General features: G+C 44.8%; 3 protein-coding genes across 3 annotated transcripts; 1 reads left to right on the top strand and 2 right to left on the bottom strand.

Annotated features, from left to right (window-relative positions):
* Positions 1-1,753: 1,753 nt before the first annotated feature.
* Positions 1,754-13,367, bottom strand: abcb11b (ATP-binding cassette, sub-family B (MDR/TAP), member 11b). The gene is made up of 28 exons (XM_074664530.1): positions 13,289-13,367; positions 13,183-13,201; positions 12,697-12,726; positions 12,577-12,628; positions 12,207-12,502; positions 12,031-12,118; positions 11,650-11,783; positions 11,403-11,574; positions 11,168-11,292; positions 10,915-11,089; positions 10,718-10,831; positions 10,491-10,601; positions 10,267-10,392; positions 9,552-9,755; positions 9,294-9,464; positions 8,799-9,000; positions 8,653-8,722; positions 8,164-8,284; positions 7,840-8,004; positions 7,577-7,681; positions 6,552-6,713; positions 6,276-6,479; positions 5,553-5,794; positions 5,315-5,471; positions 4,874-5,071; positions 4,055-4,261; positions 2,411-2,557; positions 1,754-1,954 (listed from the first exon to the last, which is right to left on the bottom strand). The coding sequence occupies exons 1-28, from the start codon at positions 13,365-13,367 to the stop codon at positions 1,754-1,756; spliced, it is 4,077 nt and encodes a 1,358-aa protein (XP_074520631.1).
* A 3,314-nt stretch (positions 13,368-16,681) lies between these two features.
* LOC141786054 (retinol dehydrogenase 7-like) lies at positions 16,682-18,660 on the top strand. The gene is made up of 5 exons (XM_074664755.1): positions 16,682-16,773; positions 17,270-17,666; positions 17,742-18,000; positions 18,092-18,255; positions 18,327-18,660. The coding sequence occupies exons 2-5, from the start codon at positions 17,354-17,356 to the stop codon at positions 18,548-18,550; spliced, it is 960 nt and encodes a 319-aa protein (XP_074520856.1). The 5' UTR covers positions 16,682-16,773; positions 17,270-17,353; the 3' UTR covers positions 18,551-18,660.
* Positions 18,661-19,128: 468 nt separating this feature from the next.
* Positions 19,129-22,649, bottom strand: atp5f1b (ATP synthase F1 subunit beta). Its single transcript, XM_074664951.1, has 10 exons — positions 22,491-22,649; positions 21,489-21,662; positions 21,224-21,398; positions 20,996-21,117; positions 20,723-20,907; positions 20,469-20,627; positions 20,257-20,379; positions 19,958-20,170; positions 19,672-19,873; positions 19,129-19,590 (listed from the first exon to the last, which is right to left on the bottom strand). The coding sequence occupies exons 1-10, from the start codon at positions 22,591-22,593 to the stop codon at positions 19,493-19,495; spliced, it is 1,554 nt and encodes a 517-aa protein (XP_074521052.1). The 5' UTR covers positions 22,594-22,649; the 3' UTR covers positions 19,129-19,492.
* Between the last annotated feature and the right edge of the window lie 2,345 nt (positions 22,650-24,994).

Genomic DNA, 24,994 nt, shown 5'->3' with positions numbered 1-24,994 from the left:
AAATAGAATAGCTGCGTATCTGCTGCAACCTGCCGGAGCAGGGACGCAGCTGCAACCAGCCGGACTAGCCACCGAACCGGAGATATACCACGGAACAGATCCAGTGTAAGTTGACACTGTGACATGCCAAAGTTTCAGCATCTGGCAAAAATAGAATAGTTGTGTATCTGCTGCAACCTGCCGTATCAGGGATGCAGCTGCAACCTGCCGGACTAGCCATGCAACCTGAGATTTACTGCGGAACAGATCCAGTTTAAGTTGACACATTTACTTCAATCAAAACCTCTCTGATCTGGTTCCAGATTGGAGACGGACTGGAGTCTCGTCTTGTGTATTTTAGCCGTTAGCAATAATTAGCCAAATATCTTTGTTTTTTAGTCGTGAAATGCCGAACTCTTTGATTAATTTTGGAGCTAACGTCCCCAAACTTTAACCCAGCATCAGATAAGTTTAAAGACATTTTTGTGATAACATTTTTGAGTCGAGCTAAGAGGAACGTCTTATTTACAGTTATCACACAGCTACATTTTTGATAGATGCTCTCAACGTACTGTGATCACACACGATCTTATCACTCTCACACCCAGCAGGGACGCATCAGTCAGCCTCCGGCGCCTCTCCCCATCAATCACAACTGCGTTGACATCACGTGGCACAATGTCAAACAGTGTCCTCTTCACAGAACGAATTGGCAGGAGAGCCCGCCGCCAAGATGAGATCGCATCTGACGAATGCTAATTCGTACACCGGGAGCGTGAGCGTGGAGATGTCGTGATTAAAGACTCAATTTCCCAGAGGTCAGCGTGGTGTGATCACATATTAGCACAAAGTGATTGAGTGTCTCTGACATCTGACGTCCAGAGAAGAAGAATCAGGTAGCTGCTGCTGTTTGGAATTCAATCACAGAGTATCTAAGTAGCCGTGTTATGCTATCAAGCTGCTCCTCGCTTTAGCGTGTGTGTATGTGTGTGTGAAAACAGTGAAAAGAAAGAGGCCTATAGGAGCTCAGCGCTATAAACAGCTTAGCCCTGAAATGCTGCCATCCAGCATTATCTTCACACAGCAGCCAGCTCTGTGTGCATTATCCCAACATGTGCCTGAGCCAGAGCAGCAGGTCCTAACGCTGTTGTGCTTTACTGTGCTTGTACTGAGCATGACTGACAGCACATTTCAGTGTTATTACAAGCTTAGCATCTCTGCATTCAAAAAGCTGACTGACAGCTTGAAAAATAAATCCCACATTTACACTTATATACCTGTGAATTTGCATATTTCAGCCTATTTATCCTCCCTAAGCTCATTTTTACCTGTAGTTTCAAGCAGGAGCGATATGATTTGTTTTCATTTGCACTCGCTGCCGATCCTGACATATGTAATCCATCACAGTGACCATTTTCTGTGCCCTTGTTTTCCATTAAGTTATTTTCTTATTACGTGGTAATTCTCTTGAAAGCAGGAGCTATTTTCTCTCATTTAGCTGTGTATCTATGGAGACCCTGAACAGCCAGAAGGGAGGGAGGGATATGGATGACTGGGAAAGAAAAGACTTTTCATAAATGAAAACATCAAAAAAAGGAAGAAGACAGTTTGAAAGTGTTATTAAAATTTCAGACAGATAAAAAAAACATCCATACAAAATCAGCAGTCAGGATCGAGGATACATCTGATTAACAAGTTGACCTGATTCATAAACATCCTTCATTGTGACAGGACGACAACACAAAAATAAATACTGCGCTAACTTCTGAAGCAGTTAGCTGATTGGTGCTCCCGTTGTAACCAGCTTGTAGTACGCCCCCTTCAGCGCCATCAGCTGGTCGTGCGTCCCCTTCTCCATCAGGTATCCTCGCGACATCACAGCGATGATGTCAGAGTTCTGGATGGTGGAGAGGCGGTGGGCGATGACGATGCAGGTCCGGCCTTCTCTGGCTTTATCCAAGGCTTCTTGCACCGTCTGTAAACACAAACACACATAAAGTGGCGCTGTAAGCCACACACACTCTCACAAACACACACAGGCGGGAGGCTTCATCAGCTCTCCCACACGAGCCGCACAATTATAGCAATTTGACAATCACGGGTTGATTACTATCATTAGAACGCTCCAGTGGATGAGCGCGGCGGAGGCCTCTCCGCTCCTCAGCGTGGCTCACACATCTGAGCGTACACACCCGATTCAGCGTAAAGGGGCTCGACTGGAGCACCGCTCTGAACTGTGAGCTCTGCTGATAATAATAGACATGATGAATGATAATGATGTTAATGATAATAATAATTAACTGCCTGCTCCGCTCACTCCCTGTGCCTGCAGAATATCAACCAGCTGTGTTGCTGATGATGATGGTGATGATGATGATGGTTAGGGTGTAGCTGTTGATGAAGATGCTGATCAGATTTTAATGAGGCGTACCTTCTCGCTTTCTGTGTCCAGAGCTGAGGTGGCTTCATCCAGGAGGAGGATCTTGGGGTCACGAATGATGGCGCGGGCGATGGCGATGCGCTGCTTCTGACCACGAGACAGCTGAGAGCCCTGGGCGCCTACATTAGTGTCGTATTTCTGAGGCAGAGGAAAGAAAGCAGGTGAGAACTCCACTCATTTCACGTCTAGTTCTTTTTGGGAAGTGTCCTTTATGAAAACAATAAGCAACAGAAGCAAAATGTCAAGAGGACACATTCATCTCTGTCTCCCTGAGACTCTTCCTCTTTATTAATGTAAGCTTTCATCACTCGTCACTGGACTTTTCACCTTTCTTTATCCCTTTAGACACATCCTGTGGTCAAAGAAAGTTCAAAACAGCTTTAAAACTTTGGAATGCTCCAGTTTTTGTCGGAGAGGAGGAAAAGAAAAGGTCACCCAGTCTCAAACGGTTTTGTTAGCCCAGGCATGGGCAAACTACGGCCCGGGGGCCACATGTGGCCCGTTAAACGTTTTAATCCGGCCGCCGAACTTAAAAAAATTAAATGAATAAATCTTTTTAATTTTTTATTTTCCCTGCAATTCTGATGTTTTCTATATAGAGAGTTCACATGTAATATCAAAATATCACAAACAATTTTGACACAATCTTTTATTATTTTTTGTTTTTTCATTTTTAAAACCAGGACAGAAAAAAACGTGTTTTTCTGTAATTCCGTTTTGGTTTTAAAACAGAAAAACAAAAAAACAAGTCAGTTTTCTCGGTTTTTAGATTTTGTTTTGAAACAGAACAACGAAAGAATGAACCATACACAGATTAAAAATCTCATTGTAATTCCATTCTCTCATATTCTAATTTTAATCTCAAAACAAAATCAAAACAGCGAAAAATAGACCGTTACGTTACGTTTTCTGATTTTTGATTTGAAAACAAAAATTGAATAACAAGTCGTTGTCCGTTTTCCGATTTTGGATTCTAAAATGGATATAAACAAATGATACCCTGATAGCTACCAAAGCACTCCATCCATCTGCTCCTGGTCTGGCCCCTTTGTCAAATGTTAATACTCAATATTGTGGCCCTCGAATCAAAACGTTTCCCCACCCCTGGGTTAGCGCATTCATCTGCACACTATGACTATCATTACCTATATTGGCTAATTTATTATAAGAGTAGCTGACAGGGTGGGGTAGAAGTGATGCTTGAAAGAGCTACACATCTGCATAAAAACTGCACATTGCTGAATGCAATGAAAATCAAGCAGGAACATAGCTCAACCAGTGCATTTGAAGCTGACAGGAAGTGTTTTTGATGCCTTCTTATGACATAAATCAGCTAAGAGTTAATTTAACGAGCTGTTTTTTGTCTGGTCAGAATCATTTGAAGCTGCCTGTGTTATTGATAAATGTCTCTGAACAAAGCCTGAAACAGACCTGTCCTCTACCTGATCATAGTTGACTCACTGAGGACACCTAGTGGAGAAAAACACACACATGAGAAGCTCCACTCTGCTTTTTGTCATTCACACACAACCGCCCACCTGTCCTTCATCAAATCGGTGTGTGAGTGTGTGTCACCAGCTTGCCTTCATACATGCTTTTCTAAACCTCCTCTCCACGCACAGCACCCCACTGTACCTCAGGTAGTGACATCACAAAGCTGTGGAGCTGGGCTTTCTTGGCGGCAGCGATGACCTCATTCATACTGATTTCCCGCATGTTGTCGCCATACTTGATGTTCTCAGCGATGCTGCAGTCGAACAAGATAGGCTCCTGGGACACGATGCCGATCTTGGAGCGCAGGAAGGGCACGTTGACGCGCGTGGTGTCATGGCCGTCGATCATCTGCAGGAAACAGTCGGACGTCACAATCAAAAGGCTTGAAACACAATCCACTTAACGAGCTATCATAGCGCCATCACTGCTGTAATATCCCCCCCCGACTACGCAGAGGTGATTCTGTCCTTTTTAAATCTCAGACAGGGAATCAGGACCACGCGCTTCCAAACCACTTCCAACTCAATTAGGCCGTTTGAAAGTTGGCAGAGCTCCTTTTTTGGCACAAAGACAAAGTCCATCCTGGACAGAGTGGCCTGTCTTTAAGATAAAGCACAAAGTCAGCATAAATGTCTGATTGATAAATGAAGCAACGTGATGTAAGAGTCAGAAATACTTCAATCACCGAGTGCACAGAGTGTCCCAGCAATTATTCAGTGACTTTGACGAATTACAGATTTTACTCTGCACAGTGACACTCTGAGGAGAGCCTGGCTTTAAGAGTGTAGGTACAAAGCAGAGAATGAGATATCTGACATTTGGATAAAGGTCAGCGTCTGCAGTTACGGTGTAATGCTCGCTGTTTGTACAGACAGGTGCCTCGTTTGCAGGTATATTCGCTGAAGCGTGCAGAAAGAAGTTGTCACATACATCCATAAGTGTAATCTACATCTTCCTCACCACTTTGCCTTGGTCGGGATCGTAAAACCTCTCCAGCAGCTGCACGCTGGTGCTCTTTCCGCAGCCGCTGCTGCCCACGAAGGCCAGCGTCTGCCCAGGCTTCACTGACACGGTGAGCCCATTCAGGACCTGGATGTCTGGCCTGGTGGGGTAGGTGAAGTTACAGTCGATGAAGTCGATGTTCCCCTGGAAGTTTGTCTGAAAACACAGCAGAAGGAGGAAAAGAAGAAAGGTTAGCATCTGCGTTTTTGTGATTAAAGGAGCGACAGTCTTCACACTTCTGTCACTACTGATCCAAATTTAATGAGCAAACCAATAAAGGAATACAGAATCAAACTCTTCTTCTTGATTCCCTCTGAATGAAGCACGCAGGCAGAGCTCGTTTGTTATACTCAGGCTGCTGAACACGCCACACATAACCCTGAACATACGCTCTCGTACCCATTTATCTCCTTTATCGCTGTAGACGCTGATCTGAGGCACACGGTCCAGCAGCTGGAAGAAGCGAGCGGCTGAGATTTTAGCCTTGGCGTAATCGGGTGTGTACGAGGAGGCTCTGCCGAGAGCTGTGCCACTGGTGACGATGGCTGAGATCACCCTGGAAGAGAAAACAAAAGAGCTAACCCACCTCTACAGCCTCAGCTTTCAACCCGTCCAATCCAAGTGAAGGCTCTCTAACCTGAAAACCAAGCTGAAGTGGAGCCCCTCCTGTCGCACCAAGTACCCTCCAAACCTGTAGGAGGCAGAGTTGGTCAGGAAGACGACGCACTGGGCGAAACCGTAGCAGGCGCCGTAAACATTCGCCTTCTTCAACGCCGCTTTGTAAGGCGCCTCCAGCTGGGCCTCGTACATATCCACGAAGTTCCTCTCTTTCCCCAACCCAGCGATGGTGCGGATGTTGTTCAACGCCTCACCAGAAATCTGCAGAAACAAACTCCACCATTAGAAAAAAGGACACCACGAGCTGCTCCTTCCTCTGTTTGTCTTAAGTACAGAGATAAAGATAAAGCACTTGCTCTGTTCTTATCTATATCCTGTTTTATGCAGCTGCAGTGAGCCAACTCCCCCCATAGGGATCATTAAACTTTCATCTAATCCACTCTGTTTGGATGGGTGGGGTTTACTGCATCAGGATAATTAAGATAGCGTAAAGGAAGTTCACACTAAATCGACTTTTAAACACTTTTTCTTTGATTTTTAACTTTGCTGCTATGGCTGGAGGTTTTTATCCACTGTGTGCTTCAGTAGCATCGCTGCTTTTAAAGCACAGGAGGCCTCAGAAAGAATCCAGCCTGACCTTGTTAGCTCCGTTCCCAACCCGCCAAAGTGTAGGAGCAGCTGAGTCACAGCTGTAGGAGCTTTTCTAAGTCTTGATCTTAAAGTATTGAGAACATTTTCTGACCCGTCCAGCTGCCTCCATGGCTATCTTGTCCTCCTTCGCAAAGCCTGTCAGCATCTTCGCCTGGAAGCCGCCCGACAGAGCGATAAACGGCAGGAAGCACAGGATGAGCATCGTGAGCTTCCAGCTGAAGTAGAAGGACATGATGACGGCCACGCCGATGTTGGTCAGAGAGTTGACGATCATGCCGATCTGCGAGCCTGTTGCCTTGTAGGAAGAAATGAATGCATTATGAAAACCGTCATATCGAGTTAAATGTGAAAGAGAGCTGTAACTCACTCCTTGAACTTGTGAGGCGTCCGTAGCCAGACGTGTGGTCAGAGCCCCGGGGCTGTTCCTGTGATCATCAAACCAGCCGATCTCCTGGCCCAGCATGGCGTGGAAGCCCAGTCGTCGCAACCTTCGAGTCAGCAGCTCCCCGGACTTAGAGAAAGCATAACCCTGGAGACACAAACACAAAGAGTCTCCTTTTATTAAACACAAATTCCCATCACAGTGCACAGGTGGTGTGCAGGAGGGGGTCAGGGGGCTAGCGCAAAAAAGGATACTTGAGTGCCCTCTTGGGAGCCAAAACCTGTGCCACAATGCACATTGGAAGCACAAAAATGTCCTTAAGTGCCAGCTTTGGAGTTAAAACATGTGCTAGAGCGACCTCTTTGGAGCCAAATTTTGTGCCAAGGTGCCCATTGGGAGCCAAATGGGCCATTCTCGGGAGCCAAAACTTACTTAAAATCTCCTCTTGGGAGCCAAACCTACACCAAGGTGCCCATTGGGAGCCCAAACGTGTGCCAAAATGCCTTCTTGAGAGCCAAAATTGCACACTAAAGTGCCCTCTAGGGAGCCAAAACGTGTGCTGATGTGCCTATCGGGAGCCAAAATGTGCGCTTAAGCATCCTCCTAGTTGGAAAAACACACTAAACTGCCATTTTTTATCCCAAAAACATATGCTGATGTGCCCTCGACAACAACAGAACTTTGTAACCTGTTCAGTGGTTAGGCCGTGCTGTATGTACCTTTTCTTGTCTTTTTACCCTGCCCTTCAAAAAGTCTGTGCTCACCACTGCTCTTGGACATAATGAAATGTTTGGTAATATGAGAAAATTGTGTTTTCCATCAGGGGGTACAAACTAGCGGAACTGTTATATTACATCAGCTCTGCAGGGTACAGGGCATCCGATGGAAGGATAAAATTCTCCAAATAAAGGCCGTTTTACTGTGACTTTCTGCTCACCTTGAACACCAGCAGGGGGTGAAGGCAGGAGCACTAAAGCAATCAGTCTTACTAAAGGAGACTGATACCCTACCTGCAGCATCTGAGTGAAGAAAGAGACCACGCCGACCATGACGAAGAACAGGCAGATGCTATCAATCTCCTTCCTCTGGGCCACAGGATCTGTGACTGAGAACGTCTATGGAAACACACAAAACATAGAGAAACATGTGGGAGCGTGATGGAAAAACAGAAAGCAGTGCAGCATTATTGTGCAAATAAAACTTGGATTATCAGATAGGTAGGTTATAATTAGCATATTTTTAGGACAGAGTTATGTAAAGTGTTTGTTATTACCGCCAAGATTTGACTGAAGAGCAATGAGTAGACAGGGTTGACTCCCCCGTTGATGGCCGCCCCAAAGGATCCAAAGAGCATATAAGGCCACTCAGGTACGTTGTACTTCAGGATCCTTGCAACTGGAGCGGGCTCCACGGGTTCTTCCTCATCCTCTGGGATGTCCTTAAAAAACAAAAATGCACATAAGCTATTGCCTGTGCAGACTCAAAGAGGAAAAACAAACAGAATTTCAAACGAGTGGGTTTAAAACTAAATACTGTTGACCTGCTCCAACCACCCACTCATGAGAGTGGATGCAAACACTCGCGAACACATGCACACCTTTGATTTATCCGCCTGTGACACAGAGTAGGCTCTGGGGCCCAGCTCTCCAGCGATGGGAACAGAGGATTCTGGGATCAGGTTGGACAGCTGCGATCGGGACCGCTGGCGAATTGAAGCTCTGCAAACAATAAAAGCTTTTTCTTTTATCTCCTCAAGCACAATAATGAATCGCAGCTTCCTTCCTGACTGTGTTCTTCTTGCTCTAATTATTCTGTGCTTGTTGTGGTGCTGATAGAGGACCTCGAGCCTCCTCTGCCGTTGCTCTATTTGTAAGTGGTTCTAGATGATAGTGTCGGCTAAATGCTCCAAATGTTGGGAGGGTAATTAAGTAAATGAAGGTCCCAGTTTTAGCTGTGACACCGCTCACTTAAAGCCAGAAACTCACTGCGGTAATAATCTGATTTGGATGCACAGCCAGGACCAAGCAAATGGATATTTTACAGGTAAGCAATGAAGGGCACGAGGTGATGGAGGTTGTTTTAGTACCTCAAGCTGGCACGGTAGCTGCCTGCTCTGGATAAACTCAGCTTCTCCGGCGCTTCTTCCTTGTTGGCCACTGATAGAAGAGATCCAAGAGCAAATCAGTGAATTCACTTCACAGAAACACACTCTCTCCGAGATTTCAGGCTTACTTTGTCGAGCCTTCTCGTTCAGAGCCTTGTCCCCTTGGCTCTGCAGGGTGACCAGAGTGAAGTAGACCCCCTTCCTCTCCAGGAGCTCGTTGTGTTTGCCTCTCTCCACAGCTCGGCCGTGCTCAAACCCCACTATCACGTCAGCGTTTTTGATGGTGGACAGTCTGTGAGCGATAGAGATGGTGGTGCGACCCAGGCGTACCTGTAATAAAATCAAACCCACAACATTTGTACGAAAAGCTACAAAAATGAGAGCATAATCCTTTTAATCCTTTCTTTGAGTACACTTGAAAATAACTTCATCTGAAAGTGAACCCACAACGACTTGGTGAAAGAGGAAACGACTGCAAAATGCTTCTTTCTTGTGCTAAAGAGAGCTTCAGGGGATTTTCCTTTCCGCTGGTTGGCCCCCAGGCTACACAATTAAACCATAAATGTTGAAAAGCTGGGATGAAAAGAGACGCTAATTCAGTGCCCCGGAGCAGGCAGACTCACTTTATCCAGAGCTTCTTGCACCACAGCCTCGCTCTCGTTGTCGAGGGCAGAGGTCGCCATGTCCAGCAGCAGGATGCGAGGGTTTCTGACAAGCGCTCGAGCGATGGCAATGCGCTGCTTCTGACCTCCGCTCATCTGACCTCCACCTTCTCCAACCAGGGTGTCGAATTTCTGTCGGATGTAAATCAGACAGAGTGATGAGTCTTTATGTGTGTTCGACCTGAATGTGTGTTTTCTGAAACTCCCACATCTCATCACCTGTGGCAGGTCCATGATAAAGTTGTAGGCGTTTGCCTCCTTCGCAGCAGCGATGATGTCGTCTAAGGAGACACCTGGACGCCCGTAGCGTATGTTCTCAGCGATGGTTGTGGCGAACAGAACAGGCTCCTGTTCCACGATGCCGATCAGCGTGCGCAGCCATTGGATGTTGAGCCCTCTGATGTCGTGACCGTCCAGGGTCACCTGAGATGGGGTTGCACAGAGAGCTGAATTGATAGATGGTGCTTTTACAGCACCTCGCTGCGATAATGTGCTTTTTGCAACAATGCTGCTTTCAAATGCTAAGGCTGTTCAACCTTAGGAAACCATTTCCCTTTGTAAAAGCTGAGAGGAAAAAGAGGGTAAGGTGTGCACAGAGCTGTAATTCCAGCAAAGGAGAAAAATGAGGCTGTTAGGACCCATTGCCTGAATAATGAAAAAGATTATCATGTGCCTGTATAACCCTCAGGGGGGGTTATTTTTGAAACGGCTTGAAAAAAGCTTAAAAGGAAGAAGGTGGCAGCTACAGTGAACCTTGGAGGGACTCTTTGATGTCAGAGGGGACCCTGATAAAAGAATCAAAACATCACTCATTAGCACAAAACAGTGCAAGAGCCCTATTCCTTTATCTTTGGTGGAGAGAATCACAAGCCCAAAAAAACCAAACGCACACATCAGAAGTTGTAAAAACGAGCATGTGATGAATCAGACGTACCATTCCTTCTTTGGGGTCGTAGAAGCGTTGAATGAGCTGAACAGCCGTACTCTTTCCAGCTCCGCTTGGCCCCACAAACGCCGTAGTCTCCCCAGACTTCACTGCCACACTGAGCTGATCCAGGATCTGGAGACACAAAGATGACAATAAAACTTCTCCAACCGTTCCCTGAAATCAGATTAAACCAAAGCCATGTTGGTGATAAATTATCAGCACACGTGTACCTTGACTTCAGGTCTGGAGGGGTAGAAGAAGGTCACGTTGTGAAACTCAATATCTCCTTTGACCCTGTCCAGCTTGTATCCGGCGTCAGACAAACAGTCGATCTCCGGCTCCTTATAGTGACACATTTGAAAAATGAGACGCGTCAATGAGAGGTAATGGCTGTGAAGATGTATCGTCTTGTAAAAGGATCAAAATGGTGAAGGATTAGAACACAAAGCATCCTCACTCTATCAATTGTCTCAAATATGATGGTGGCGGCTCCTCGGCCGGCGGCGAACGCCTCCAGACACGGGGAGGCTTGGCCTAAATTCATCGCAGCGATCAGGACTCCAAAGAAGACCTGATATTAACAGGTGAGAATGAAACAACAGCAGAAACGTACGCAGGATCCAGTGTCGTCAGCGTGTATTTCAGATGCGATACCTGCAGGAGAGTTCCTGGAGTGTACTCCCCAGAGTCCACCACCAAGCCAGAGCCGTACCAGAAGGCCAGACCGTAGCACAGGAAGATAATCAGCCACATGTACCCGGTGAAGAATCCCATGATCAGACCCTTCCTGATGCCCCAGCGCTGCGCCGAGACCAAGTTCCTGTCGTACCTGCAGAGGAGGAAGGGAAGATGTTAAAAAAAAAAAAAAACGAGGTGAAGTGGCACCAGCTTCCATTTGGTGATTTACCTCTGCACTTCCTTTAACTCTCCACCAAAAGCAGCCACAGTCCTGATGGAGGTGAGGACCTCATCGGCTACAGCTCCGGCTTTGGCGTACGCCTGCAGCTCCATCCCTGTCAGCTTTGCAACGAACTATAGAAAGGACAGAGGAGTGCAAATGGTATGAAGACGATCTAGTAACTTGGTGCAAGTTACTTTTTAAGCCGACTGGTAGGAATCAAGGAAGTCCAAGGAAGTCTCACCAGAGCCATGAGACCAGCTCCGATACCGATCAATGGACTTGCTGCGACAATAACAAGCGTCAACTTCCATCCTTTGACAAACCCGATACAGAATCCGCACACGAATGTGGTGAAGCGTTGCAGGAAAATGGCGACTTGGTCCGCGATGGCGTCGTTGATCTTGTTGATGTCACTGCAGAACAGACAAATTAACTGTAATGGACGAATCACCATCAAAACAAACACGAGGTGGCAGTGGTCTACTCACTCTGACATGCGAGTGTTTAGCTCCCCGACGGACGTGCAGTCGAACCAGCCGATCTCCATCCTCATGACTTTACTGAAGTACAACTTCCTGATTAGCTGGATCTGTCTGGCAGCTGCCGTCACCCACAGGGAGATCTAGGAGGAAAAAAGATTACCTGACCTTTTCGTAAAACATGGCTAGAGCTGAGGATTGAATGCAGAGCTCTATTTTTCAACAAAGCCTTTTCATTCAGGAGGAACAGCAGCAGCAGGAGTATTTCATAGCTGATAGGATCAGATTGTCGTATGCTAATTGACTCGGTTTGATATCACAAGGATGACACGTACTGCTCCAAATTTAGATGAAAGGCTTTGTGAGACAAAAACCAAATTTAAAACCAACCTGGAAGTATCCCAGCAAGAACACAGCTGCTCCGATTCCAACATAATAGAAGGCAAACAGGGTCATTTCGTATTCAATGTTGAGAATCCTGAAAGAAAGAAAGCATTGATGCAGTTATTTAATCCTTTAAATCACGTCTTACTGCACATTTCATCCTTTATTCATGACCCACATACCCGCAAGTCCGATTCTTCAGTGGCGTTAACATCTCCCACGTTGCATTGTTCATGAGGCCCCAGCCCGTCTGGTTCTGTTCCAGCACCTCGGTGTAGTTCCTCTTCCACTGGATCGTGTTGTTCACACACTCTTTCCTGTCATCGCTCAGCTCGTTCAGCTCGATGTCGTACTCGATGAAGGTGTCGGTGAGCAGGCCGAACACCAGCAGCATCAAAGGCTGGGCCGAGCCGTGCAGCACCGCGCACACGCTTCCTGTCACCATCATCAACACCTCGTTGCATGAGGCGAAGCGGAACTGGACGAAGAACGGAAATGTCAGAAACATCGTAGAGAATCAAGGAGGAAAAAGTGACTTGGGAAGTTTTTTACCAGCTGAAAGAAGCCAACTCTTATCGCTGGTTGCTCTGCGTTTCCCTTTCCTCTGCGGAAGACAACAAGTTAGTTTTCCTTTGAGGTGAATTACAAAGCATCTACAGCTTTTCAACTCACTTTTCATCCTCTTTGGACGTCGTCACCGTCCTGGAAAGGTGAAGACACGACACATTTTATTAATCACTCCTGTCATTTTCAAAAGGCTGGACATTTCTACGCAACATTGTTCTTCTTTTATTTCGCAGTGTGCTGACCTCTCAGGGCCACACTGAGTAATGAAGCATTAACTTGTCACATTAACTCCAAAGGACTAAATTGTTTCTTTCTGGTGACCAGAGTGAATCATTAATTCATGCATTAAAGGATTACGAGTCATGCATTAGCGAAGGAAAGTGAGTTCCTCGATGTAGCAGAGAGCTTTAGATAGACTCAATGTGCTTCAGCCTGCACGCATACACACAAACACCCAAGGCTGCAGTCACTGACCTTCAGGAGATAACATATCTCTTTCTAGCTACTACATTTCAAGTGAAGAGGGCGACTGTCACGTTTAATGACAAGCAAAAACATTCATTTCCTATGAAAAGCTTGTTCTGTACTCACATGTAGGAGCCTGCTGGTTCTGCAACACAAGAACGACACATATAAATGTTAATTTATTGATAGCATTCGTTAATTATCTAAATTTAGAGTTGAGAACTCTGCATACCTTCATCTGAAAACTCATAGCTCTGGTTTTCCTGCCCCAGCTTCTTAATGCTTTGCAGTTTCACAGACCCGCTCGGCATTTCGGCTCATCTAGGGAGAAAAGCAAAGAAAAGGGGGTCACGTTCAGAAGTCCAAAAACAGAATAATTACTTTTCTCTCTTTTCTATTTATAGCTGACACCTTTGTTCGAGGAGACATGAAAGAAATCTTTTGATTACCACGTTTCAGTCGTCGACAGCCTATCACGCTCCAAAAATGACACTTACCTGCTTGTTTTCTTTTCAAGAGAGAAATTTCTTGTTATTTCGGATTAAAATGAACCATCAGCAGTTTAAAAAAAGTGAAGTTGAATCAAACAGCAGCTCTCTTGTAATCATGTCCAGTGTCTCGACATGTAGTGGTAGTTTCTGCAGCTTGTCACTCAGGTGTTGGAGCACACTGTGCACCTTGGGAGAACTTCACGTGCTCTTATTGAACAGAATTTGGCGTGGTTAGCACTCGGGGTCAGAGTGTTTTGTTTCAGGGTAAGTGTCCTGTCGGTTTATGCTGCTGGGGAGGCCAGTGACCTCGCCGGGCAAACATTAGGCCTGTGGAGGCCCTGCTGTGTTTCTTGCTGCTGAGGAGCTGAACGTGACTGTAGTAATCTGACAGGTGGTGGCTTTAAATCAAAGTTATGTAACTAAATTTTGTTCTATTGTTTGAGACGTGTGTTAGCTTGTTGTGCCGGCTTTAAAAGCCTCCCTAATTCCAGAGGACACAGAAGAATCTTTGTAACCTCTCCAGGTCTTTCAGGAGGAGCTTCTCTGTGATCCTCATTCGAAATGTTTCAACGCTGTAGAGTTTAACTTCTTACTAAAGGAGGAGTGGATAAAGTGTTGCCATCTATTGTGACCCAGAGGTCGTTGCCCTCTTTTAGCTTCCTGGTCAGTCTAATATGTGCAGACTTCTGCCTTGCTATTTCACCTTGAAGCAAACAGTTTTAAGACTTATTTTTTAATTTCATACTTTTTTAAAAATTAAAAACTCAGCAGACCTCAATTAACCCAGAGAGACATTCAGCTTCCTTTGAGAAAATATCGACTGTAGAAAGGAAATTGAACCTCCAGACATGGGCACACATACCAAACTGTGTCTGTAGTTTGAACAAGTCATTAAGTTGATTTAATTTTAAATCTGTGTTGCCTTTACATGACCGATTTGGCCAGAAGCATTATTTGTGACAACAACCCACCACTCATTGGGGGACATGAACAGCAGGTCATTGACTGCTGCTTTCAAATGCAGTCAGGAAATTCAAGTTGGAAGCAGAGAAAATGTTTCCACACACATCTGCACATTCTGCTGTGTTTACGAAATAGAATAGATTTAATGTTTAATTTCATTCGCACAGGAACCAGTTTATTGGAATTTTCATATGTTTCTCCCTGAGTCATCTCTATGAAAAGTTAAAATTATATATAAAATTGGATAGCTATATTGAAAAAGAGTTGGAATTGAAAATGAAAGAAAACAAATAAGCTGTAGAAACAACTAAGCAAAATAAAATAAACTGTATGCAGACTAAACACTGTATTAAAGCAAAGATGTAATATGAAAACATTCATAATGCACCCTTCACTACCTCTTTACTCATGACTGAATGCAATTGCACATGTTACTCCTACTACTACTACTAGTAATAATAATGATAATAATACATTTTAGAGTCATGGAGGGGGGATTCTGGGGATGATCCAGGCTGGATTTATTGGGGACACCAAAAGTAGTGAGTTGCAATAGTCAATACAGGAGGTGACGAGGCTGTGGACTAGAATAGCAGCAGAGTGAGGAGTCAGAGAGGGACGAAGTCGATTGATTTTACGTAGATGGAAATATGCAGACCTGGTTATGTTATTGATATGAGAGTGAAAAGAAAGTGAGCTGTCGAGGATGACACCCACACTCTTCACCTGAGGGGAGGGGGACTCTGTGGAGCTGTCTGTGGTGGGAGATAAACTGTTAGCTTTGGATAATGTCTGGCTACCTGCAGGAACTAATTCTTACTGCACTTTACCTCATGCTTTTTCTAACCCATCATGTTGGTCTCCAGTTCTCAGGTTTACAAGTATTTAGTTAGCATTTGAATATTAAGTATTTCAGCATTTTAAGTATTTTATTATCTTAGCAAATTGTTTTCTACTTTTTATTTTCCTGTAGCATAAACAGTAGACTACATTTAAATTTCATGTGCAATACTGCCTGTTTGTTTCACATCTTTGTCTAGATTTGTTTACAGTGTTTACAGCTAGGTGCCTTTAACTGCCCCTCAGGGATACATAATGTTTTTAATGGAATTGAGAAAAAAAAAAGAGGGAAGCACTTTAAAATCAAAAATAATTGTGTGCTTGTCACTCAAATTCTGTACATCTCTATTTAGTTTTCGATATAAATTTAACCTCTGTTTTGTTCATACTTTCACAAACTGAATGAAATATGCAGTTGTAACAAAGTGATTTGGTCTGAAACGTCCAATACTGGCCTCTAAGCTTATCTGTCACACTGAGATTGTTGGAAATAGTCTTCCAGAGAAGGGATGGGGTCTGTGGGATTATTTTTTACCAAAGAGCGCTGCTGCCATCTTGTGGTTGAATAATGGAAAAGCAACATGACCCATGGTTCATACTCTGACAGTATCAGTTGTGTTGACTGTAAAGAAATACAAAATAGAAAAAAATACAAAAAGTTAAAATTATATGATAAATCGGATAGCTATATGAAAACACAAGAAATGTAAAACATAGGAAAACAAATAGGTTGCAGTAACAATTGCCCCTCAGGGATACATAACTTTTCTTAATTGAGTTAAAAAAAAAAAAACAGAGGGAAGCACTTTGAAATAACAAAGAAAAATAATTGTGTTTCCTTGTCACTCAAGTTATATACATCTCTGCATAGTCTTTCTGGTCTGGATGTGGTCTGTGGGATTATTATTTCCAAAGAGCGCTGCTGCCATCTTGTGGTGAAATGAAGGAAAAGCCACATGACCCATGGTTCATACCCTAACAATATCAGTTGTGTTGACTGTAAATAAAAATCCAGTTTTTCTACTTTGAGGGGCTGGAGCTTCATGGATTATTTGTTTATTTGGGATTGTGCATACACCCATTAAACAAAAGTATTCCACCAAACAGGAAACTTCAAGTCCCCAGGGTGAAACAAGACCACTGTGTTCCTTCCTCTGATTAAATATTATCACTCTTAGTTAGATAACTAGAGGATAAAGGAAGGAGCTCATTTCCACTCTGTTATTAGCAGTCCTTATGCTTTATTGTTTTCGGCAGCTGCCTCAAGTTTAAGTGGTATAGAGAACGGAAATAGGTCACAGCTGCTTTCACTCACTGGAAAGAGGAGGTCTGAGTTTATCTTTGAGTGTGTGAGGCACAGAAGAAAACAGAGACCAGCACAGAGACCAGTGCTGGGTGGAAGTGTCTCCCGTCTGCTGGACGGGTAAGTATCCAGTTCATACTCTGTGTTCATGATGTTTCTGAAGTTTTTATGCTCCTTAGTTGCAGAACAGTTTTTGATTATTTAAATTTAAAGAGAATTTATTGTTTTAGTGCAGAGAGTATATGACTGAAGCTAAATGTCAACTTAAAGAGATAAGAAGGGAATCAATGTGTTATGTCAAGATAACAGCAGTTTTCCTGATATAGCTAGCTTCTTTCATTTGTTTGCTTGAAGTTTAAACATAGCTTGTTTTGCTATCAAAACTGACTAATTAGGTTTGAAATTAGTTATTAAGTCATTTAGAAATGTTGCCTTTCATTTGCTGCTAGACATATTGTGTAGTTAGAAGTTAAACCAGCAGAGGGAGTGCATGTGAAGCAGTGCAGAGCTTTGTTTCCCCTTCTGAACATACATCAGAGGGGAAAAACTGCTAGTTTGTACGCCAGGCCAAACGTCTGGAATGACTCAATCAGTTTATCTCCCCCTTACACAACAGCTCATTGCCTCACACCAGCTCACCAAGTTCAGTGCGGCTCAAACTCCATGCTGAGTGGAGCGAACGCTCTCTGTTCCTGCAGTCATGTTTCTCTACCTCCTGGGGCTGCTGGTCTTCTACTACCTGTACCGCTGGGTTAAGGAGCTACCCAGGGTCCCGGACAAGGGCAACAAGTATGTTTACATCACGGGCTGCGACAGCGGCTTCGGTAACCTCTTGGCCCGCCATCTGGACAAGCAGGGGTTCAGAGTCATTGCCTCTTGTTACACTGAGAAAGGGGAAGAGGAGCTGAAGAAGTCGTGTTCCAGCAACCTGATCACGACCCACCTGGATGTGCGGTCGAAGGAAAGCATTGCTAAAGTTGCAGCAATGATCAAGGACAAAGTTGGGGAACGTGGTGAGTGCTGAATACTTAGTGCTGGGAACTTGCAAGTCGAGTATTAAGATAATTCACTGACTGGATTCCTTCTAGGTTTATGGGCTGTGGTGAACAACGCAGGCGTCTCCGTCCCCTCCGCCCCTTGTGACTGGCTCACCATCGACGACTACAAATCCATGCTGGATGTGAACCTAAACGGGGTCATCGCGGTGACCCTGAGCGTCCTGCCTCTCATCAAGAAGGCCAGAGGGCGGGTGGTGAATGTAGCCAGCGTGTTTGGCCGCATCAGCGTCACAGGAGGCCCGTACACCGTCTCTAAGTACGGCGTGGAGGCTTTCAACGACAGTCTCAGGTAAAACATTAACCCAGGAAATTAATTATTTGTGTGTCAAGGATTCTGCACTTTGCACACAAACACAGATAAAACAATGTTTTTTACTCAGGTTAAATATGGAACCATTTGGCGTGAGAGTCCTCTGCATTGAGCCGGGATTCTTCAAAACAAATGTGACAGATGTTGGCATCTTGAGCAACAATGTGAAAACTCTGTGGGAGAAACTGCCCCAGGAGGTCAAGGACGACTATGGAACTGAGTATCTGCAGAAATGTAAGCCTTAGTCGTCATCAGTTATTTGATTTCTCTGTATTTGAGCGCTAACATGCCCTCTTTTCTTGCAGCATTAGCCGTAATTTCAGACAAAGTCGCCAAGATCAGCGACGGAGACCTGATGAAGGTGGTGAACTGTATGGAGCATGCCGTGTCCGCCGTCCGTCCCCGCACCCGCTACTCTCCAGGCTGGGATGCTAAGCTCTTCTGGCTGCCGCTCTCTTACATGCCATCCTGTGTTAGCGACTACATCATGGGCAAAGAGGCCATACCTATCGCCAAGCCCAGAGTGTGAAGTGTATTTTTCTATCTACATGCAGCAACCAAAATCTTTTGTGCGCTTTTTTGTAACAAACATTAAAAAACATGTTCAAAGAACTACTTTGTCAATCTGTATCGACTTCTTTTCCTACAAGCAGGTAGACCTTGGCTTTTTCAGGTAATCTTATCTACAGACTCCAAGTGTCCTTGAGGAGGTGTGAAAGGTTAGAGATAAAGTCAATACAGACTTAGTTACGAAAGAATATAGAGCAGGGATTTTGATTTCTGTGGTTTGAGGGAACTGGACTTCTGTTTCAAGTTACGTAACAGTTCTACGTATGTCCTGTCCCCATTTAAAATCAAAACAAACAATTTAGGGATCATTACCCCTCAAAGTTTGGCCTTATTTTAGTTACTGTTTGGGTTGCCATTCCAAAACCACTGCTTCATCTTTGCCTCCTTTTTTGTAGCAATACCCTCCCGTGTACCTGAATTGTCCAAATGACCAAAAAAAAACAAGTAAAATGTCTCATACAAATATTAAAACTTAAGATCAACTCTGCTTTGGTCACCAATGTCTATCTCTGTGTAATTATTTGAAACAAACACTCATCCAGTTGTTTGTCCACTGTTTTATTTCAGCATGTGACAAAGCTGCAACACAGTTTATAAAGTTCAACACGGCTCAGCACTGCCATCTTGTGGTCAGAATAGAGGATGACAGCCATCCATGAATTCCTCATCAAGTACAAGACTCTACATCTATTTAAAGCCTATGAAGGAAATATACAGTTGACAAGCTGTTTTTGTGTAAAGACAGTGTTTTATTCCATCTTCCATTGGAAACATTAAATAGAACTTTCTTTCAGATGACGAGACAGGTACATTTGAATTTTTGACATGTTTTACAAACCAAGTGCTCCTAACCACAGAACTCCCTCCTTTTCTTGTTTTCTCCCCGCAACAGTTAGATTGTTTAGCTGTGCTCCTCAGCCAGCTTCTCAGCCTTCTGCACCACCTCCTCGATGGGGCCCACCATGTAGAAGGCCTGCTCGGGGAGAGGGTCGTACTCGCCTACAAAGAGCAGATACAAGGAGGTGAAGTGAGCACAATGAGAGTTTTAGAAGTGTGGAAAAAGTGGATGTGATAACTTACCTCCCAGGATGCTCTTGAAGCCCTTGATGGTCTCTTTGAGGGGCACCAGCTTGCCCAAATGGCCTGTGAAGACCTCAGCCACCTGGAAGGGCTGGGACAGGAAACGCTGGATCTTACGGGCACGGGCCACGGTCAGTTTGTCCTCCTCAGACAACTCATCCATACCCAGGATGGCAATGATATCCTGCAGGGATTTGTAGTCCTACAAAGGGAAAAGGAACTGGAGTTGTAGGTTAAACTTTTTATTTCACTATGTAGAAGGTGGAGCCGGATTAAGGTTACAAACCTGGAGGATTTTCTGCACACCACGGGCGACATCGTAGTGCTCTGCTCCGACAATGTTGGGGTCCATGATACGGGAGGTGGAATCCAGGGGATCCACGGCGGGGTAGATACCCAGCTCAGCAATAGCACGAGACAACACAGTGGTGGCGTCCAAGTGAGCGAAGGTGGTGGCGGGAGCAGGGTCAGTCAAATCATCAGCGGGCACGTAGATGGCCTAGTGGAGGAAATGATCCAGGTTATTAATTTAATTCAGGATCATCGCTCTTCAGCAAAAGCTTGAATCCCTGGTGTTGTCTTTACCTGCACAGATGTGATTGAACCCTTCTTTGTGGTGGTGATTCTCTCCTGCATGGTACCCATGTCAGTGGCCAGAGTGGGCTGGTAACCCACAGCAGAGGGGATACGACCCAGCAGGGCAGACACCTGAAGACCACATAAAGACAGAAGAATCATTAAGTTTGCTGATTCACATTTTTGTTCTATTAGAAAAATAAAAAGAGGGCGTTACTGACCTCAGAGCCAGCCTGTGTGAAACGGAAGATGTTGTCGATGAAGAGCAGCACATCCTGACCCTCCTGGTCACGGAAGTACTCAGCCACAGTCAGTCCAGTCAGAGCCACTCTGGCACGGGCACCTGGGGGCTCGTTCATCTGTCCGTACACCAGCGCCACCTAGTAGGGAAGAGAAGTTAGAGTTTCATGTTTGCGCTTCCAAAAGGGTGAAGATGTTTCGTTTTTTTATTCATGTGTGCAACAAGCGTCTTCACCTTGGAGGTGGTGTCCTTCAGGTTGATGACACCAGACTCAATCATCTCGTGGTACAAGTCATTTCCCTCACGGGTACGCTCTCCCACACCAGCAAACACAGAGTAACCACCATGGGCCTTAGCCACGTTGTTGATCAGCTCCATGATCAACACAGTCTTGCCCACACCAGCACCACCGAACAGACCTGAGTGGGCGAAATCAAACATAAAGATTAAATAAACGCAATTATTTAATTAGCCTGTTGGAAGAGATAATGATGCTAGAACACGTACCGATCTTTCCTCCCTTGGCGTAGGGGGCCAGCAGGTCCACCACCTTGATTCCAGTGACCAGAATCTCCTGCTCCACACTCATGTCGGTGAATTCAGGGGCTTCAGCGTGGATGGGTGCAGTCCTGATAAGATTGGGGGGATAACTGTTAAGCTCGTCTGCTATTGTTGTTAATTGATGCTACTTCTTTGTCATTTTGTTCACAGGGATCATCTTCAAAGTTTACTTACTGCTTGGTGGAGATTGGACCCCTCTCGTCAATGGGCTCACCAATGACATTCATAATCCTGCCCAGAGTCTCCGGACCCACTGGGATTCTGATGGGGGCACCGGTGTCCAGAACCTTCTGTCCACGAACCAGACCCTCTGTACCATCCATGGCAATGGTACGCACTGTGTTCTCCCCTAAACACGTCATGAAAACATTTGTTATATGCTGATTCCCCACTAAAAGTAGAGCTTGTTGTTGTTATGTATGAAGCTTTAATTGCTTACCAAGATGCTGTGCCACCTCCAGGACTAGCCTGGAATCACGGCCAGCCACCTCCAGGGCGTTGAGGATGGGAGGGAGGCCTTCATCGAACTGGACGTCGACGACGGCACCGATGACAGCAACAATGCGTCCAGTGGCGGTGGCGGCTGCAGCGGCAGGTGCGACATAGTCTCTGCCTGCAAAATGTCAAACATAAGCGCTTCAGACATGACCTTGATACCCCAGGGATACTTTTTCAAACATTTTAAGTACACCACAAGGTATACAGATGTACCGGATTAAGGAGTCTTGTGCGTCCCTTTACGCTACGTCTCAATGTCAGGAGTCAGATATCATGCTAACGACGTGATCACTCAAAATCTCAACTACAAGAGATTTTAAATGAAGTTCAATGAGAAACTGAACGCAGTTGTGTGTCATAAAAGCGTCATTCAATCTATAAATGCGTTACTACAATGTTCGCATGGAGTGACAGATGAATGGGGAGTGTACTCCGAGCTAACGCCGCTAATGTTGCTAATGTTACCATAAAAGACAATCGCAGGACATTCAACGGCAATCAAGCTTACAGTGTGTCATTATCTTAGAGTTTAAACAGTTCAACTTTATTTTTGATTGTGCGTTTGTTGATGTAAGCTGCAGAGGAGTGTCTAACCTTCCTAATCTGCTAGCAGGACATAGCTTAGATGCAACTTGTACTGCTAACCGAGCAGCCACCTCATGTCATTAGAAAGGTCATTCCTGCTAGCACAAGAAAAACAATGCACCGCTGTTTCCTGCTTTGATAAACCTGTCAGTAACAGCGTAAACACACCTCTGTGACGTTATGAAATTTCCAAAGTGCAGCAAAATGTTTAAAATTTGATGTTTTCGTGTCATGGCCTGCTACGCCACCGGCAGCAGCGCAGCCAGCATGTTGCTAACAGCTAGCCATTCTGACAGGCGCGTAAAAACCTAATTTCTCGTTCGATCGCTGTCAAACACACCAAGCATGCAGGACTTACGGGAAAGAACGGCTGGGGAGCCAACGAGGGCTTTCAGGGGCTGGACCCCAGGCTTGAGAGCCTGCAGAGCCCCGGTGCAGCAGCGTCCCACAGCTCCTAACATGGTCAAAATGGCTGAAGGTGGAAAGAGACAGAGGAACCAGCGGCTTTATAATGAATGATCGAGGAGGCGAACTGCGGCTGCGCGCAACGTGAAAGCCTCAGTGCTGAGCATGCGTACATGTGAACAGTCCCAGCTGACATTCTGCCCTCCAGAGCTGGCCTAAATAAAAGCAAATTTAACAGCTGAATGACAGTCTGGACAAAAGGTAGCACTAAGTGTTCTTAACCACTGAAACCAGTCTTGAATTTACTGCAGACTTACATGGAAACAAATGGTTCTGACATCCTTTCTGTGACATTACCCCATTTGTACACAATGTCCCAGCTGAAGGAGGCTAAGTTTTACATTGCAGCCCTGAAACTTTGGGTCCAAATCTTGTAATACCTATTTTGCTCAGACCTTTAAAATACTCTCATTTTGAGGGAAACTTTTAAAACTGTTCTCAGTTGCTGGTTGCAATAGCACCAGTCTGTTTGCTAAATGATTTACGTACCAGAAAATGCGAGTGTACTCCTTTGTATTGATAAAAGTGTTCACTTTAACAGTGACCACCTAGCCTTACTGCTAGTGCTGTTGGTTCCAATTAATTATATTCAATCATCTATTGGCCATATTGGAATTGACAAACTTTGGGTACCATTACACTATCTGTCCAGTGGGTGGCAGTGTTTGGATATAATAACGTTGTGAAAGCATTCCACCTCAATCAGTTTTGAACAGCTGTAAGCTGCTCTGTCTTCTTATAGGATAACTTAAGAAAGAACTCTTCACTATGGTAACAAGATTAGCTGTATCAGTCAAGTGGGTCCTTAGTCAACCATTATAGCAACTAGATTGGACTTTCAGTCACTGCACAAGCAGAGTCGTACTTGAACCCATGACTTAAAATAAAGTCTGGTTGATTAGGGTTTGGGGGTCTGATTTGCTTGTAGTACGACTCTAAGGACTCAGGTCTCAACTTAACTTTGGTGTCTTGATTTAAACAATGCACACTAATGTGCATTGTGGGCCCTGTGGTGCACTGGTGCAACTCCACCATTTGTCCACTAGATGGTGGTAGCACACTGTAAGAAACCTGTGCAGCACTTTATCAATGTATGTATTTCTATCCCTGAGGCCAAACTGAATCATCTGCTTTATTTACATTAATACTGAGTATGAAAGCGCCCCCTGGTGGAGCGTGTCTTTGCTTTCCAACTTTTGGATCATTTTACAGGTCATTGAAATAACAAGACATGAGATCCAGCTTTTAATCCTTTTTTTAATGGAGTTTTAACCCCAAAGTCTGTCAACTGCTAACGTTAGCATGCTTGGTATTTCTTTTAAGTGATGTTTGTTTTTAGAGTCATCTCCAGGTATCTTTGATGTTATTCTAAGTGATTGAACCTCTGCCTCTGTGGGCACATTTGCATCCCAACCAGTCTGTATTTGTCTGTAAAAACACATCACATATTTGCATTAAGCAGCCCCAGCATGCCCTTAAGTAACTCCCGATGAGTGACGCTTTAGAGCACTTTGTGTTGCCAGGCTTTTGCCGGATTATTGCAGGCACATGCAGGAGTTGATGCAGATTGTCAGCACTCTTTATGTAACTTAATGTCAAATCTGGATTATATATCCTCCTGCAGTGTCTTATGGTTGAAGGTGCAACGCTGAGAGCACTTGGCATTCTCCAAAAGTTTCCATGTGCTTGTGTTGGAGTTACTGTAGCTACAGCGATGAAGCCGAATGAGTTCACAAAGTGTGCGGCGTGAACAGACACGTTCCCTCGACGGGATCAGATGCAGCAGATGCCAACGTGTTTACGGCTTTAACACAGCTTCATGTGTTATTAGTAGGGTTTAAACCCACTCAAGGATGATGTGTGGAATCTGTGACTCCTTATTCAAACCCCTGCAACACCTGACCTGTGCAGCGTCTCTGTCAGATTTGAGATCTTTCCCCTTTTAGTCATGCGTCTCTGACGCTTTGACAGGAGGCGACCTTTGACCTTCTAGACGTGCTCCACTTCTTCTTAGAATTCTGAGATTCAAATCATAAATTTGACTTCAGAAACAAGAAAACACACCAATCCTTTAATTACACGTTTGATTTACACTGAAAATAAACAGACAGTGACGTCAGCTTGGTCCTTCTCCTGCTGTAACTACACGTTTTAGGATTGGCATTAACTTTTAAAGGCAGTTGTTAAACTTAAATGTCACAGGAAAGAAACCTGGAGGGGTCGTGAATATCAAAGAGCTAAGTGGTGGCTTCCTCGGTGTCATAAAAGAGAAACTGGCTCTTATTTGTAATGCATCCTCACTTCATGCCTCACACCTCGTCCTAAATTTAAATGCTGTGTCATGCTCCTTGTTTATTCCTTGTAGATTTTTATTCATTTATTCTGGCGTACTCTTCA

Source organism: Halichoeres trimaculatus, unplaced genomic scaffold (genome assembly GCF_033239565.1).
Source record: "Halichoeres trimaculatus isolate MK-OKI-2021-1 unplaced genomic scaffold, fHalTri1.1 fHalTri1_scaffold_24, whole genome shotgun sequence".
Taxonomy (NCBI): domain Eukaryota; kingdom Metazoa; phylum Chordata; class Actinopteri; order Labriformes; family Labridae; genus Halichoeres; species Halichoeres trimaculatus.
The sequence above is the reverse complement of the archived record's forward strand: the minus strand, read 5'-3'. Positions and strand labels throughout refer to the sequence as shown.